This window comes from Bufo bufo, chromosome 5, assembly GCF_905171765.1.
Source record: "Bufo bufo chromosome 5, aBufBuf1.1, whole genome shotgun sequence".
NCBI lineage: Eukaryota > Metazoa > Chordata > Amphibia > Anura > Bufonidae > Bufo > Bufo bufo.
In genome coordinates, this window is record NC_053393.1 from 142,099,049 (window position 1) to 142,118,133 (window position 19,085).

General features: G+C 41.2%; 1 protein-coding gene across 3 annotated transcripts in view; it reads right to left on the reverse strand.

The window, feature by feature from the left end:
• The window catches only part of MAPRE2 (microtubule associated protein RP/EB family member 2), a 200,452-nt gene that overhangs the window by 51,916 nt on the left and 129,451 nt on the right, over nucleotides 1-19,085 (reverse strand). For all 3 annotated transcript variants that reach the window (XM_040431897.1, XM_040431898.1, XM_040431896.1), the window contains one exon: nucleotides 11,711-11,838. In XM_040431897.1, the coding sequence (XP_040287831.1) occupies nucleotides 11,711-11,831 (121 nt within the window). In that variant the 5' untranslated portion in view covers nucleotides 11,832-11,838. The remainder of the gene's footprint in view (nucleotides 1-11,710; nucleotides 11,839-19,085) is intronic.

The following is a 19,085-nucleotide window of genomic DNA, read 5'->3' on the forward strand; positions in this document are numbered from 1 at the left end:
TAACTAAACTGTTTGGCACGTAGCTGATTTACACAATAAATGGCTTGTGTATCCTACGATTGGGTAGGATTTGTAGACCGGAAATGCTAATGTAGATTGTTCGCTGACCACTTGAATGGAAGCTGAGCTGCAGTAATCAAGCATGGCCACTACACTGAGAATGGCGCTGTCTGCTTCCGTTGCCTGTGACAGTTCCAGCGCTAGCCAGATGATTGGTGAGGTGCCTGGTGTCGGACCCTAGTGTCGGTATCTCTCAACCGTATAAAAGTAGTAAGATACACCTACTCTCATCTACACCCATAACAATAGCTCCAGCAAAACGTTCTCATACATTTACAGCAACAACAAAGTGATTTGAGGTCTGGTGACATCTCTCTTCACAGCTCAATATTACGAGTACAGCTGATATAACTGTATATCATGTGAATGCCATAACCACAATGCATATTTTTCGGTTTTAAATCTATTTATTGTGTAGTATTTATTTGGCTCCTTTATCTGTTTTGGCAACCGATAATATAATAATGTGAGTATCAAAATAGAAGGGTAGCCGGGAACTTGTACAAAACCATATTTCTCCGGACACACAGTACAAACACAGAAGAGAGTTATAAATTAATCAGAAATACTTGTCTATGTGCCAACCTGAAAGAGGTTCAAGCGCAGTAGAAAGTGCTCATTGACGTTTCCTCACAGCTCGTTGTGTACAAGGCAGATTAGAAAGCAAATGCTGATAACAGGTGACTGGATTTAATGTATAATACAAATGCCGAGACATACTGCGAAAGCAATTTACAAAATGATTAACCATGTTTTGTCAGGAAACTATTCTGGGACCAATATAGTCGTATATCGTAATTATCCAGCCTCCAGCACAGTGCTCACATAATACGGTACACACGTCCAACACATTCACACCTCTTTAATATACGGTAGGTTCTTGCCAATAAGACATATCCTTGGGGAATTTAGCTTGTCGTAGTAAAGCACAGAGGTTGTATCACTACATTTTTCTATGATTTATTATCTCTCAACACAGGTACTACTTCTTGTGAAGGTACAGAGTCTACTACTGATATGTCTGAAACTCTTTGTGTAGACTGCAAGTGCAACAGTGCTTCAGATTATAAAATATCGCTCCAAAATTTTGACAAAATGTTTGAAAAATCTCTTAATAGCAATTACCTAATAAACGTAAAACAGCAGAAGAAAAATACCCTAGACCAAAAATACTATACAATCATTAGAAATATGTAATGATAAAATTATACATAGATCAAAATTAGAAAAATACCAAAAAGGGCATTTCATGGGAACGATAGTAGATTAAATTGCAGTGGAATTCTGCTAACCTTTAAACAACATGGAAAGAGAGGAAACCACTGTTGGTGCAGGGAGGCCGATACTGAAGAGGTTGCCCGATGCTGTGAATCCTTATAAGGAATATTTCAAGTGTTTTTGTTTTCTTAGCTGCTGATTAATCTGTTTCCTACCGTGGACTAACCACAATACTAAAATAGAAAATGGTGCATCTCTTGGGAATTTAATCTCAACAGTTATTAACTGTACTTTCTACTGCAGGTCAACCATGAAAGCCTACACAAGCCTTCGGAAACCAAGAAACAACACAGATTATAAAAGCACCCTTTACCAAGCAATCAGCCATTATTTTGTCAGCAGATTCAATCTTTTGACAAAGAATTTCACTGAATCTGATAGACCTTGAGCCGTTTCACTTATCCATTCATACAAAGGATATCGGGATATCAGACCTAGAGTTCAGCAAATCTGCCTTTTGGGGGTGATGTGCTAGTGGCAAATGCTGAATTTTAGGTGTATAAAAGCTGTCATCGTCCATTAAGTGGCATGTTTACAGAGGGCAATGATCGTGAACTCTGATGTGGCCATCATTAGTACCAAGGCAGAACCTGCTTTCATTACTGAACACTATTGTTTGCCATGGATGGCTGCACCAGAGTTTGCATTGTCATCATGCATAGTGCAAAAACATACAAGACCAATAACAGGTGTCATGGTGTGGGACACGATAAGCTACCATGCCCGTTCCCATCGGTTATTCATGGAGGGAACATGGAGCAACATTCAGTATGTCCAGCCACCAGCCCACACACTGCCCACGCTAAACAACATTCTCCTCAGGGTATCCAGCAGCTCCCTTGGCCAGCTCAATTACCAGATCTCTCCCCCATTGGGAATTTCTGGGACTTGTTGGTGTGACAGATCTCCCAAGCACAGCAGCCAACAACCAACTTGGCTGAACTACAGATCCAAGCTGAAACAGCATGGAATGACCTACAGTGCCTTGCAAAATTATTCACCCCCCTTGACTTTTTTCGTGTTTTGTTACACTACAGCCTTAAGTTCAATGTTTTGTTAATCTGAATTAAACTGTTTAGAAATAGAAAACAGAAAATTAGCATGTGCATATGTATTCACCCCCTTTGTTAGGAAGCCCATAAAAAGCTCTGGTGCAACCAATTGCCTTCAGAAGTCACATAATTAGTGAAATTATGTCCACCTATGTGCAATCTAAGTGTCACATGATCTGTCATTACATATACACACCTTTTTTGAAAGGCCGCAGAGGCTGCAACACCAAAGCAAGAGGCATCACTAACCAAACACTGCCATGAAGACCAAGGAACTCTCCAAACAAGTAAGGGACAATGCTGTTGAGAAGTACAAGTCAGGGTTAGGTTATAAAAAATATCCAAATCTTTGATGATCCCCAGGAGCACCATCAAATCTATCATAACCAAATGGAAAGAACATGGCACAACAGCAAACCTGCTAAGAGACGGCCGCCCACCAAAACCCACGGACCAGGCAAGGTGGGCATTAATCAGAGAGGCAGCACAGAGACCTAAGGTAACCCTGGAGGAGCTGCAGAGTTCCACAGCAGAGACTAAAGTATCTGTACATAGGACGACAATAAGCTGTACGCTCCATAGAGTTGGGCTTTATGGCAGAGACGCCAGAAGAAAGCCATTACTTTCAGCAAAAAACAAAAAGGCACATTGTGAGTTTGCGAAAAGGCATGTGGGAGACTCCCAAAATGTATGGAGGAAGGTGTTCTGGTCTGATGAGACTAAAATTGAACTTTTCGGCCATCAAAGAAAACGCTATGTCTGGCACAAACCCAACACAACACATCACCCAAAGAACACCATCCCCACAGTGAGACATGGTGGTGGCAGCATCGTGCTGTGGGGATGTTTTCAGCAGTTGAGGGAAAGATGGATGGTGCTAAATACAGGGATATTCTTGAGCAAAACCTGTACCACTCTGTGCGTGATTTGAGGCTAGGATGGAGGTTCACCTTCCAGGAGCACAATGACCCCAAACACACTGCTAAAGCAACACTTGAGTGGTTTAAGCGACTTAGAGCTGCGATTGCCGCAAAAGGTGGGTCTACAAAGTATTGACTTTAGGGGAGTGAATAGTTATGCACATTGACTTTTTCAGATATTTTGTCCTATTTGTTGTTTGCTTCACAATAAAAACAAAAACAAACATCTTCATAGTTGTGGGCATGTTCTGTAAATTAAATTATACAAATCCTCAAACAATCCATGTTAATTCCAGGTTGTGAGGCACCAAAACATGAAAAAAGTCAAGGGGGGTGAAAACTTTCGCAAGGCACTGTACCACAGGAGGATATCCAGCATCTGTATGACAATTATCATGCCAAAGTAGCAGCTTGCACCACAGCAAGGGGAGATGCCCTCACTATTATTGTGATGCTGCCCAATATGTACCCTGCTGCCGAATCCAAAATAAAGGCTGCACTATCTTTGTTGTGTGATGATTGACCAAGCACCACTAGCAGTTTATACTTTGTCAATTTCTGCTCAATCGCATTAGGTTTTCCAGGTGTTCCTTTTTAGCGGTGTAGAGAAGGAAAGAATTTACTTTACAGAACAAATGAACATTGTAAAAGTTCATAATAAACTCTAAAATGCATGGGGGACTGTATGGCATGGGATCTTTAAACAAGGAGTGTTATCTGTTTTATTAGAAAATGTTATAGGGATATTCCAGCAGACAAGAAACTAGAAAAGAGGCTGCAGGGGAATCATACACAGAGCAAAAATCTACATCCTAAACATTTAGAATTTTGTCACACTATTGCTCACTACTTATGTGCTCCCCAAGATGCAGCAAGTATGAGCTTTTCTTCAGCAGCAGCACATACAGGTAGTATAGTTCCCATCTTGCATTACTGACATCTATTCCAGGATGTTCTCCTCCCCTGTATTTCGATGCCTTTCAGATTTCATATTGTGCTTCCTCCCTTACTGTTGAGCCTCGCAGTAGTAGTTCCCAGTTAAGGTGCTATAACTCCTTATGCTGAAACTGAGCATGCTCGACCAGCAAACTGAAGCTGAACTATTGGTCGTAACCCTAAGTAGCAAGCAATAAACATCAAATTTTGTGACTATAAGTGGTGAGTGATTATGTGGGAAGCTACTGAAAACATTGAATTATTGTATATTGAGAATTTTTTATTTGAGCGGCATACTTTTAAGACAAGTTTTGGGTACTGGAATACCCCTTTAGATCATAGAGTGAATATGTCACAATATTTTAAAAAAGAATTCCACTTAAAAAAAAGTGAGTGATTGTTCTTATAAAGGTGAAATGTGGTCTTTACATTTGTACCTTGCACTTGATATTACTGCAGAGGATAATTTTGCCTATTATGGATATAACAACACATTACATCACAAATTAGCAAAATAATGAATGAACATGAAAATAAACATGAAAAATAAAAAACACGAACATTAAACATAAGGGGAGACGAGGAACTTTTATGTATTCTTTTTAATGGTCAGAACCTGGATTATAATGAGCTAACATTAAAGGTTACGGACACATTTGTACTATTTATTGTTCATTTGCTTCCTACTATAAATGCAACATTAAGCACATTTTTAAATAGTCTTAAAAATCTAAACAAATCCTTCATGTAGCTGGGTATCCTGGTACTTCAGAAAAAGCTCAAACACACTTCTGCTGGTCGTGTGAACTCTATGCCCTCCCCATTCCATTTGTCGGTAAGAGATAGCAGCAGGAAGGGAGATGTTGTAAAAGGAAGATCAGAGTGTGGAGAGGGAGGAAAGCATCCAAGTTTTAGGGAAGACAGCTCACACAGGCTGAACTATATCAGATTCCAAACAGTAAGAATAGCACACACAAATCAGACTGCAGAGGGATGGTAGAGATCATAGAGGATGTGTATCTGTGCAGACAGAAAGGACAGACTGTGCAAGTTGGCTAAAATCCATGCCACTTTGTGATAGTCAATATAAAAGTGCACGTACAATGTTTCCTGTAATTAACCCTTCATCAGCCATTTTTCAGGTCTCTATAAGGGATAATATAGGAGTAGAGAAGAGGATCAATTCACAGAAGGGAACTGTAATTGACTGACTACCAGGGATCTGTAGTAAATTAGGGTAGACTCACTTTAATTAGGATATCCATAGCTCTACTCAGAGGGGGAAACAGCCCTCCGTGGGGGCATTTTACAAAGGAAAAGCAAAAGTGGGTCTGCTAAGACCCAACAGCTCTGCTATGCCCAAGAACATCCAGTAATCACATGATTGCCGAGTCCTTTGCACCATTGTTGCTTCCTCTATTCATTGCATATCACTCACTGAGCACCGTGTATCCAAGAAAGGAGAAATGAGAAAATGTAATAAAACTCTGATGTCTACTCAGGGTCTGTTGTCTAGCCAGGGACCTAAACTACTCCTACTAGATTGCAGGTACTTAAAACCCCCACACTGTACATATACAGCGCACCAGATTAAAGCCCAGCACCACACGACATACATGTACTGCATGTGGTCATAAACAAGTATTGATATACAAAATTCCATAGTATTTACCTATTTATTCGGACAAAGATCTCAATAATTCATTACTGGCTTAATCATCTGATCTGCCACTTTACGTGGATTCTGCATAGTTCAGAACATTTTCACAGGAAGAAAGAATAGCTCTCTAGTCCCGCAAAATTGGAATACTATGGTAAATTTCCCCATCCCCCAAACCAATGCAGTCATCTTGCCCAGAGGTTATTGCTGAAACTGGTCATATTTGGATGGTGTGAGATATATTCAACATCTGCAGTGTCTCCAGAATCAAGACACATGGGTGCTTACAGTGCACTCTTGTGCTATAAACCATATGGTGGAGCAAGGCATCGTAGACTAAGAGTAGCTACAGTCTGCACATTCCCATACAAAGAATGTTTATGCATGACACCATCATAAGGAATGACCCCTCATTAGCTGCGTTAGCTCCAGAGATTCTTTCACTCTTTAAAAGACATTCTAAGACAGAATGTACAAATAATGGGTCATCAAATAATAATTAATACATTACTTATAGATTATAATGTGGCATCACAACAAGAACATGTGTCAGGGTAAGGCCAGATGTTCTTATACTTCCTCTCGTCAGTATTCTTACACTTTGGGAAATAACATTTCCTGGATCATTTGGCTAAAAAGTCCTGGAGTCTATTATTTTCCAGCCTGAATCACTGAGGCTGATGAATTACTTCATAGGGATTATTTATAAAGGAAAGCTGTGAATGAAGCATTCTCAAAGACATTGTTCTGGGGAATCCCAGCAAACCAGAAAGTCATTTTAAATGTCACCTGAATGACAGAACTTTTCTATGTAGTTGTTACACCGGTGACAGGTTTGAGAAGATTATCTGCTCATTAGTGATCTGACAGCATCTTTTGGTTTCACTTTGTCTGTGTGTTGCTTGTATGTCCACACCTCCTGTTCAGGTGTGGATCATGTGACCTTTACCTTCCCCTATTTAGTTTGACTTCACCCATCACTCCTTGCTCTGGATAGCTTCATTTGGTGTTGGAAGAGCTGGAGTGTGGTTCTAGTTGAAGTCCTGATCATCCATCATCCTTAGAAGTTAAGTGTTCCGCTTGTTGTGTTTGGTATTCCTCCCCCCTCCCCCTCTGTTGTTTACTAGGCCTCAGTGAGACGCTGGTTCCTTCACCAGGGAAGGAGCGGGTTGTCTCTGCCCGGTCATTTAGTCTAGGGCATCTGAGGGCCACCAGGGTTTTCTAGGTTACTGTGTATGGGCATCTCTACCATCGAGCGGTTAGGAGTTAGGGCCAGGAGCAGGGTTTCATAGGTGGTGACCCTTTTCCTTCCCTAGCGGTGAGGCCTAGTGTCTTTTCCCTTCCATCTTGTTGTCTTTTGGTGTTCTCCCCTACTACATCCGTGACAGTAGTATGCAAATAATTAGTCGACTAAAAAGGTAGAACAGCACACGACAGGTTTTGCCTTGCTTAACACAGAATTTTATTCAGGGGTTGGCTCAAATCCATGCAAACAACCGCTTTGTGATATACAGAGTGCATGTATAATGTTGTGGATATTTAACCCTTCATCAGCCATTTGTCAGGTTTCCATAAGGGCTTATAAAGGGTCAGTACCCAAGTCACATAAGAGACCTGTAACTGACTGACTATTAGGGTTCTGGAGTAAATTAGGGTAGGTTCACATATGTGGTACTTCTATAGTACTGGAGCTTACCATATCCAGCATAGCCAGATATCGCCACATAATAATAATAATAATAATAATATTTATTTATATAGTGCCACCATATTCAGCAGCGCTTTATCCCTATTAACTATAATGGGATCTAATGGCTTTCCAGCACAAATACTGGAAAGCCGCCAGATCCCCGTTGGATCCCATTATACTCAACAGGGATCCAGTGGTACGCGGCAGTATCCAGCTATGCCGGGTATGGTAAATTCCAGTTAACAGTTCCTCTGCTGGAACAGACTATCAGACTTTGTACCACATATGTAAACCTCCCCTTAGCTGAGTTATGGTTACCTTCAAACTGTATGAAAATTCTGATACAATACTGGTACATAAAGGGGTTTCCCCGGATTAGAGAAAGGCCGCCTTCTTTTTCCAGAAACATTGTCCTCCCTGTCCTTGGACCATGCCTGGTACTGCAGGTTGAGCTACTACATCTGACACTGGCAGGGCCAGACTGGGAACCTAAAGTGGCCCTGGGAAAAAGGAAAACTAAAAATGGCCCCATTTTGTAGCCAGGTCCAAATTAACAGAAGGCAGGGCAACACAAGTAGGTGGGACCAACAATACCATAGTGCAAAATATCATCCCAGCAGAACCAAATAACACAGTGTAGCACAATATACTGCCCCAAAAGCTGGTCCTCTGTGGTGGCCATCAATAGATACCATTTTCTGTCCTCCTCCTCCAGTTGTCTTTGATTACGATATGGAGCAGGAAACTGGGTGAGGTGAGGTGAGGTGCGGGACATGAGTACCTGATTCTCACAGTGTTAATAACTGTTGAGAGCTCATTATGTACATGTTCAGCGGCAGAGAGAAGGACTTGGGTGGCCCCCCTGGGGCATGGACCCATTGGGAAATTTCCCTGTAGGGTCTATGGCCAGTCCGCCCCTGGACACTGGACAAGAGTGGTGCTATTTCTAGAATAAAAAAAATAAATTGTATTTTCTTCTAAATGCAGGGATAATCTTTAATCTTATAGTAAAAATTTGCTGACAGGAAACACAAATCTAGAAAATGGTGAGGAATCGAAACAAAGTATATTACAAAGTTGTAGAACTTCTAATTTATACCACAATTAGGATGGAGCTACACAGTGATCTTGACTGTGACACCCATCACATGTCCAACGCTGGGGTTGTGGGCACTGCAACTTGCAATTTGTGCCATGACCTCCATTCAGTTCATTGGCTGAACTGCTACCCAGCAATCTCTGGTCATGAGATGGGTGTCGCAGCCAAAATTACTGTGTAGCCCTTTAATTGTTTGGTATAAAGGAGTCACAACCATTTGGCACATAAGAGCATAAAAGGCACATATTACATTTAATAAGCATTCATTACATGTAACAATATAAGACTTCGTCCTCCATACACACAAAAGTGTCCACTGTTCTAGAGAAACAGTACAAAGTTCTGTTTTTCTCTGGGGAAAAAAATAAAAAAATACAATTTCTCTTTTAACTGCTGCCCTAGTTACAGTTACTAATCCACCCACGCTAATTTTTGGCCACATGAGGGGAAAATACAATTAAGAAAGTATGTCCGTTCACATTGTTAGAAAATTACAAGAAACTTGAATTCATGTTTTAGCTACAGACAGACATAAAAAGTTTAATTTCCCACATGACTTTGTGCTGGTTGAGAAATAGGCTGGTCCTGAATATAAAACCTGCGGTCAGCGATCCAAACAATTTTACTAATGTTAAAGGGGTTGGCCCATTTCATACATTGGGGGCATATCGCTAGATAAGCCACAAATGTCTGATAGGTGCGAGCTAGGACCCGAACCTATCTCTAGAACGGAGCCGGCAATGTGAAGGTTAGCGGATCTTGCATGCGAGGCTGCGCTCCATTCATTTCTTTGGGAGTGCAGAACATAGCCAAGGGGCGTGCTCGGCTATTTTCAGAAGTCCCACGGAAATTAATGGGAAGCGCATCGTGCAAGCGCGGCCACCACTCCAGTCAGTTCTATGGGGCTTACAAAAAAAGTCAAGTATTTTCGTCAGCTCCATAGAAATGGAGGATGGCTGTGATCGGCTCTCCCACACTGTGCGGGCTCCATTCTAGAGATAGCTGCAGGTCCCATAGGTGGAACCTGCATCTATCAGGCATTGGGAGAATATCATAGCAATATGCCCCCAATGTACAAGATGGGCCAACCTCTTTAAGGATAATTGTTAAGTTTATTGAAGTGTCGCAAAGAAACCATTAGGGGTATAAATTTATCAAAAGCGGTACGGTTGCTCATTGAAACCAAACATATTTCTGCCTTCAATTCTCACCAACAGGGCACACACCTTATAAAAACCAAAAGGCCTGGTATGGTAAATATACTGAAAAATATGGCCAAAATGTTATATTTCTCTGAATAGTTATGCTCCAACGTAGTTGATTTTTGTGTTGCATTTTATGGTCAAATTCTTCAAAATTATTTGCAGTATATATTGAAAATTCAGTCACCATTTAGTCTTGTAATAACATTTCTATTATTTCTCAGATTAATAAAAGCACTATGGTTGACCGACTTTAAAGAGCCGCTGTCAGCATGATCAACCCTATTAAACAAGGAATACTGCCTGGTAGTGTTGATCACGCTGATTAAAAAGATTTGTCTGTACGTTAAACAGCTGCGGAGATTTCTGCATATTAGCATGTTGGAGCTGAATCTTTGGAGCACTGTTTTTGTAACACACCTCTGCACACTCTCCCCCAATCCCCCCGATTGACAGGATTAGACATCAGCATGCTGAGCACAGAACTGTGTCCTAGTATGTATATATCGTATACACTACTTACTATAGACTTATGTTGAGAATAGAGGTTTTCTATGGTTAGAAAGCTAATGCATATTACCGATTTATTCACAGGCACAATATATGATCATAAAGACACCAGTAATATGTATTAGCTTTATAAGTAGAAAAAAACACTTTTCTCAATATAATATGTGGTAAGCATGGCATGTAGATGTCTCAGGTTCAAATCCAATGAGAGAATTCTAGATTTTTTTCTCTAGTAATTTTTTTCTTTCTCATTTACACATAATCAATTACTAAATTGAGAATAGACATTTTCTATTGTTAGAAAGCTAATACATATTATTAATATCATAATAATCATTTATTGTGCCTGTGAATAAACCAGCAATGTATTGGATTTATGATCATAGACAACCTCTATTCTCAATATAGTAAGACTAGCCTTTTATGATGCGTTAAATTAGGGGAAAAAATAACGTAAGAAAATATCTAGAATTTGGTCAATTTGGTCATGGGATTTGAACCTGGGAAATCCACATGCAAGACTGACCATTTACCTACAGGCCTTTTCATATTGAGAATAGTGGTTTTCTATACTTAGAAAGCTAATACATATTACTGGTGTCTTTATTACCATATATTGTTCCTAAGAATAAACCAGTGATATGTATTAGCTTTCTAAGCATAGAAAAACTCTATCATCAACATGGTAAAGCTATAGTAATTTCTGTATATGATATGTACGTGCCATGACACAGCTCTGCCCTCGGTATCCTGATGTCTAGTCCTGTCAATCAAGGGGAGGAGAATGTGCAGAGCACAGGGGTGTTACAAAGCCAGTGCTCCATGGAATCACCCCCACTCCCTGGTGCTTCAACAAGCTCATTTACAAATGAATAAAAACGCAAATATCCCGCAGCTGTTAAACATGCAGACAAAAGAAAGGTATAGTTTTAATCAGCATGATCAACCCTACTAGGCAGTATGCCTGGTTCAATGGGGTTGATCATGCTGACAAAATCCCTTTAAAAGGGGTTGTCAGCCCCCTGTCGATCTGATATTGATGGCCGATCCTGAAAATAGGCCATCAAAATCAAATCCTGGACAACCCCTAAGACCTCATAAATCATCTTCATTTCCTCCCTTAATTTCAACTATCCCATCTGTCCCAACAACATTGTTGCATTTGTAAGATGATGGCATTGGTGGCATAGTAAATTATATATAATATTAATACTAAAAGCAGGAAACAAAATACAGTATCATAAGCATTTATATTTTCAGGATGCCAATGATCCGTATGGATTATGAACAGCAGATAACATACCTGAACATAGCTGTTCGACCTTTGTGTAGTTTAAACACAGAATGTCATTCACCCATGCAATGATGTCATGTCTGCTCATAGTCTCCTGGGTTATCGAGGTAGAGTACACATTGACCGCCATTCCCCAGCTGTAAAGACAAACATGAAAATTAGGATCTGATGACAGGATCAGTATAATAAGAGTCTTAAACATCACCATAACCAGTGGAGTAATAGCTCAGAGTACAGCTCAGGTTTTCAGCTGGCAATATTAAACCCATCAAAAACAGCAGTGTCTGGATTCACAGCATGTGCTAAATGACAATATTGCTGCATAAATTCTTTCCTGATCACAGCACCACTATGTGTGCCCAGTGCTGTAAAGAGCCTATGGCACCAGTGGACAGGAGCATGCAGATGTGTGCATAGGGGGAGTCATCACTCGGATGGAAGTTCACTGTGGCCATATTGTCCACATATTATGATATCGGAAAGGTAATCCTCACAATAATTTTATGTGTAGAACTGGGATAACAGTATGAAAGCTCTATTGTTCTCTTGGCGGACCTATATAAAGATGCTTAGAGAATAGCATCGCACTACTAATAATAATAATAATAATAATAATAATAATAATAATAATAATAAAATAATAAATAGTAAGAGTCAAAAAAATAAAACAAGAGGAATGAGGTCCCTGCTCGCAGGCGTTTACAATCTGATCAATGCCATGCGTGATGCTTTGAGCCTGAACCGATCTCTCTGGCCAGACATGGTGTTAGGTAAGACTGTCTGCCATGCTAAAAAGCCCAAACAAAGTAAAAGAGCCAGGACAAGAAGCAGAATAATGATATCCCAAAAACCATCCTCCCATGATTTTATTAACAAGACAAAACATTACATAGGATAGTCACAAATAGGCTGTGTATGTGTGATTAAAAAAAATTCTGATGGAAATGTCCTGTAAAATTTTAGCTTCAATCTGAAACATTTATTGTGGGCGTATGTTCCAACTGTAGCTCATTTCTTACTGGACAACGACAGAATTTGACACTTTTACATGTGTTTTTTCTGTTGTTCAAATGTGGGGTTTACCCAATATACCTGGCAGCATTGAGATGGCATAAAGCGTGGTCTGTGGGAGTTTGAGGCGATGAGGATCTAGGGCCAAAGATTCATACAGTTCTATTACTGAGGACCTGGGGCCTGTAAATACCTACAATTTCATTTTCCATGCAATGCCTTTTATCTTCTCCAAAGAAAATACGGCAGGCCTTGCAAAAAAGCAGCTAATGCGCAAATAAGCAACCAACATAAAGATCCTGGGTAAAACTGCTTCCAAAAAATACACAGTCAAGTGTATAAAACAGCATGTGGTTGGTCTGCTTACACTAAAACAATCTATTACAGTTACATAGGTGGTCTGTGGTCATTTATCAAGCATGTTCATTAATGACTTTTTTTGGGAAACCATTACAAGGGTTCTAACCTCGCCTCCATACTGCAGTATGATAATTTATAGTCCTCTGGCCACAAAATGCTTTCCTGTCTTGCTCTATATATAGCACTGTGCCGTTTTAATTTAGTACTTCCTCTTAGTAGTGTTTTCTTATGAACAGTTTATACCATGTCTATCACGGCTTATGAGTTCGTTTTCTGCATGAAGAATACTTATTTATAGATCGTTTTACCAAGACCTAAAACTCTACCAGATTAAAATAAAATGTAGCAATGTAGTCATTTGGAGTATTAGTGGGTACTTAAAGAGGTTTTCTGAGATTATGATATCTATGACCTATCCTCAGGGGTCCCGGGTGTCACCGCAGGCTCCTCACAGCTTACCAAGCACAGCGCTGTTAATGGGATAGTGGCTGTGCATGGTATTGCATCTCAGCCCCATTCACTTGAAATGGACTGAGCTGTGCCTAAGGCCACGTGACTGGTCTTCAAACAGCTGATCGGCAGTAGTGCTTGGAGACAGACCCCTACTGATATGATTTTGATGACCTATTCTGAGGATAGGCCATCAATATCAGAATCTCGGAAAAACCCTTTCAAAGTAGGGTTTGTTTGTCATTAGAGGCCATGTGCACACAGAGCAGGTATTTCCACTACAGAATACAAAATCCACATTTGTAAATTATTATGATGTACTTTGCTGTGAATTTTCAGGGCAAAATCAAGTACACAAATCTGCATGGCTAATATATTTACTGGCATAGATCAGTTGATAACAGACGGTTCCCCAATCTGCATCCCAATGTAAATACTACTAATGATAAAACGTAAAGGGGTTATCCTGTGATTAAAAGGGTTTTCTCAGTTATTAATACTGATGACCTATCCTCAGGATAGGTCATCAGTATCTGATCGGTGGGGTGTCAAGTTTGTCAACAGTATTAAAATCCCAGAAGACCCCTTAAATATAAAAAAAATAAAATCAGCTATCATATAGTACACGACAATCACTAACAAAGCTAGAACCAGCCCTGTACGTCACATCTCCCTATTCATTGCTCTAATTGTTCAGCTAGATTTATTTTAGGCTGGCAGCTCAGAGGTGCGTGTCCTTTCTCAGGTGAATTGTCCTTTCTGAAGCAGCTCTCTCCCTATCACAGCTTAGGGCGCATGTCTTGTAACTGGCACAGCTTCTAACAGTACATAGGGCTGGTGGCAGTTGAAGGATGGAACTGAGCATGTGCGACCACCTCAGTAGGCGGACAGAGATGAGGAAACAAATAGACAGCAGGTGGCACTATACAGAAACAGGTTATTGAATAACTCAGTGGCTATACTATATGTTGAATTGCATACAGTTAGAAAAGTATTTGATTCCAGATGTTGATTGGAAAAATACTGAATATTTTTAGTGGCACAATTCCTTTAAAGCGTCATGATACTGATGACCTAGCAGTACACCCAATCCTCCACCGAATTGCTGTTTGAGGAAGCTACAGTGCTCATGCTGTAGAGGCAGTACAGTGTAATTACAGCTTCCTCTCCTGTTCACTTGAATCGGATAAACCGGTATAATTACAATGCACCACTGCTACAATGTAAACACTGAAGAGGACACAGGGCTTGCTTGTGAGATGCAGCCGCTTCACAAAAAAAACCTGATCTGCAGGGGGGGTCCAGAGTTGTACCCCTGCCGTTCTGATATAGGACATCAATATCATGGGACTACTCAATCCCTTTAAGGCCTTATATGTTGTATATTGGTATTACAGGTCACTTGAATGGGATTGATTGCAGAAAGGCCATGATGGACATTACGTCACAGGCAGCAGAAGAGGACATAGTGCTTACCACCACCATATCAGATACTTAGGCCATCAATATTAAAGTCATGGACAACTGCTTTAAGACTAGTAAATCACACTTGAAAATTGGTATTCCGAAATTCCCCAATAAGCAAAATGGACCAGTCAGTCCATGACAGCTCCAAGTGATTTGTAAGAAGAAATACAAGATAATTGTGGCAGAAAATACAACAGCAGCTGTTATCATTACAGACTTGGATCAGTCACATAACCATTCCAATACACAATACACAGCTGACGTTTCCAAGAACTGATAGCTGCTATTATAAGAAGATCGCTAAAACAATAGAGCATCAACGCATGTTTCTTATAAAATGCCAGAGCCAGAAAATGTTTAGAAATTTCTGCAAATGCTTTCCACACAAGGTTAGGGCTCTTTCACACCTGCGTTCTTTTCTTCCGGCATAGAGTTCCGTCGTCGGGGCTCTATGCCGGAAGAATCCTGATCAGTTTTATCCTAATGCATTCTGAATGGAGAGAAATCCGTTCAGGATGCATCAGGATGTCTTCAGTTCCGGAACGGAACGTTTTTTGGCCGGAGAAAATACCGCAGCATGCTGCGCTTTTTGCTCCGGCCAAAAATCCTGAAGACTTGCCGCAAGGCCGGATCCGGAATTAATGCCTATTGAAAGGCATTGATCCGGATCCGGCCTTAAGCTAAACGTCGTTTCGGCGCATTGCCGGATCCGACATTTAGCTTTTCCTGAATGGTTACCATGGCTGCCGGGGACGCTAAAGTCCTGGCAGCCATGGTAAAGTGTAGCGGGGAGCGGGGGAGCAGCATACTTACCGTCCGTGCGGCTCCCCGGGCGCTCCAGAGTGACGTCAGGGCGCCCCAAGCGCATGGATCACGTGATCACATGGCACGTCATCCATGCGCATGGGGCGCTCTGAAGTCATTCTGGAGCGCCCCGGGGAGCCGCACGGACTGTAAGTATACTGCTCCCCCGCTCCCCGCTCCTACTATGGCAACCAGGACTTCAATAGCGTCCTGGCGGATTCGTCTTCAAATGCTTTCAGTTCACTTGCGTTTTTCCAGATCCGGGGTGTAATTCCGGCAAGTGGAGTACAAGTGGAGTACACGCCGGATCCGGACAACGCAAGTGTGAAAGAGCCCTTAGACAAAAGCTTGACAGACATTAGAAAGACAAAAATGAACACACAAAATACAATGAGGGTGTAGAGTAAAAAAAAAAATAAGGCCCCTTTCACACGGGCGAGTTTTCCGCGTTGGTGCAATGCATGACGTGAACGCATTGCACCGCACTGAATCCTGACCCATTCATTTCAATGGGGCTGTGTACGTGAGCGATGTTTCTCACGCCTCACTTGTGCTTTGCGTGAAAATCGCAGCATGTTCTATATTCTGCGTTTTTCACACAACACAGGCCCCATAGAAGTGAATGGGGCTGCCTGAAAATCGCATTGCATCCGCAAGCAAGTGTGGATGCAATGCGATTTTCAAGGATGGTTGCTAAGGAGATGATGTTAATAAATATAGGGATGAGCCCCGGAACCCCATTAAAGTCCATTTACTTTAATATTGTCCATTATAACATGGTTATAATGGAAAATAATAGCATTCTTTAACACAGAATGCTAAGTAAAATGTCCATTGAGGGTTAAAAAATTATTTAAAAAAATACTCACCTCATCCACTTGATCGCGCAGCCGTTATCATCTTTCTTCTTCTCGCAGGACCTGCAAAAGGACCTGCGCTGACATCATCGCGCTCACCACGTGGTGAGCGCTGTGACGTTAGCACAGGTCCTGCTGAATGAAGATATAAGGTTCTTCTATCTTCATTCAGCAGGACCTGTGCTGACGTCATTGTGCTCACCACGTGTTGAGCGCGATGACGTCAGCGCGGGTCCTGCAAGAAGAAGGGTCCAAATTATAACCTTCCCGCTGCTGACATACCTACGTGGGTTTTTCTTTTCATACAATAAGTATAATACTGCAGACTTGCTGCTGTAGCAGTAACACCTATTGCTTTCAAGAACACTCGTTACTATTTTTATCTGTTCCGTCCTCATTGAAATCTCACTTTATTTAATGCACTGTGAAATCTAATGGGAGTAGAGGCCAATGGGAAATCTTGCGACTAACTGAGCTCTTGCAGGGATTGCGTAGCATAACTGTTTTATTGTACTCGATCATTCCTAGTACTGGCTCATGAAAGGACAGTTCTCTGACAGAAGCTTCTCGTATTTCCTATAAAACGCCACATAAGGGTGTGGTAGAAACTGTTATAATATGAGTAATTTGTTTCAAGATATTTTCTCATCCAGCCCATGAAGGTTTATAAAACATAATATCTAGGTCTGACACTATTTTTAAGAGAATATTGACTGAGGCGATTACAATAAACTAATGGTACGGAGTATAAAGTCCTAGTAAATCCGGCATCACGCAGGCAAGCAGCCAATAAGCAAATAAAAAGTAGATGTACTCTTCAATAGCGCAAGAGTGTATTCACATGTAGTGATATTGCTTTTCTTTAATGTTATTTTGTTTAGATTGTGGCAAAAACCGCAATATGACTGCAAAATACAAACAAAAATAGATTTTTAGAAGGCATCAAATGGAAAAAAAAAAGCCACTGATGTAGTCATTGTCAGATTCAACTCAACTGAGTTCAACAGGGTTCAACCCAACTTCAAAGGGGTTTTCCAAGTGTTTCATACTGATGACCTATCCTCAGGATAGGTCATCAGTATCTTATCAGTGAGGATCCGACTCCTGGCACCCTCAACAATCAGTTGCTTGAAGAGGCCGTGATGAACCAACGAGCGCCACTGCCTCTTCTCAGATTACCCTAGGCCAATTACGTCACGTTTATCGGTCAGATGGCCTAGGCGCAGCTCAGCCCGATACCAAACACAAATGCTATCAAATGGACAGCTGCAACCTCCAAGCAGTTCACCAAGCACAGTGGCCACCTCAAAAAGTATAATATACTCATATGCACACATTCCATAATATCTAGATATCAATTGTCATCTTCAGAGTAAACTACCCGACAGCTGGGCATAATGGGTACAGTTGATATTTATATCTAGGGAAAAAGGAAGACTAGAGATGAGCGAACTGATTTATAAGAATTGTCTCATCTCATCGAGTTCTACACCTGCGAAAAGGTGTTCCCAAAGCTGAGGATGCTCGCCACGGCTTGACTGATGGGTCTGGCCCTGACAAACTCACACCTGCACCACTGCTCCAAGTAGCGGCACAAGCGCAGAGACTATGCTTCAGGAGCAGCAACTGGCCATGCACTGCCAAGAGGAAGTAAAATGGTGTATGCACAGTCGATGCTCTAGAAGCGGAGGCAGAGCCCCTGCGTATGTGCCGCTACTCAGAGCGGTGGCGCAGGTGCAAGGCCAAGATGTTAAACCCTGCCTATCAAGCAGCTGGGGAGGGTCTTCAGCTTTGAGGACACCCCATCACAGGTGCAGAACTCTTTTCTATAAGACAAAGTGATTTATACAAATCGATTCACTCCTAGTTAAGACCTCTCCTTTCTTAGGAGTCTGTGATGCTTATGTGCAGCCTAGTGTGCTAGAAAGAAAGTAAAACAAGATTCCTGATTTATTTTTTTATTCTTAAAATTTGGCAATTTCATTGCAGACCGCGCGACGTATGTGCAGGAAGTTTCGTGTTAGCCAGATTAGTAAAATGTGTTTTAAATATAGATATTTCTCAACAGGGTAATTTGCAACCTCTCGCCAGTAGAAGACACTGTGGAAGACCAGCACAAAACCTACGCTCCTTTTTCAGTGAGCAGACGTAAAAGCCTTGGAATGAAGGCTAAGATGGGGATTTCCACAGCAAATACTTAATTATTTATATAATATCCAAAGTCGTGACCTGTTTATACAACGCAAAGTGCGCATTTCATGGAGCAGAACAATAGAGTGGATGATTTAAATGGCAACGTAAACTTAAAGAGGACCTATAAACTCTCCTGGTATTAATAATCACTAGCATCCCTCATGAAGCAGCAATCCTGCAGGATCTATTCTTATAACTCTATGCTGTGCCATGCCACCTCTCTCAAACACTTAACTGCAGTA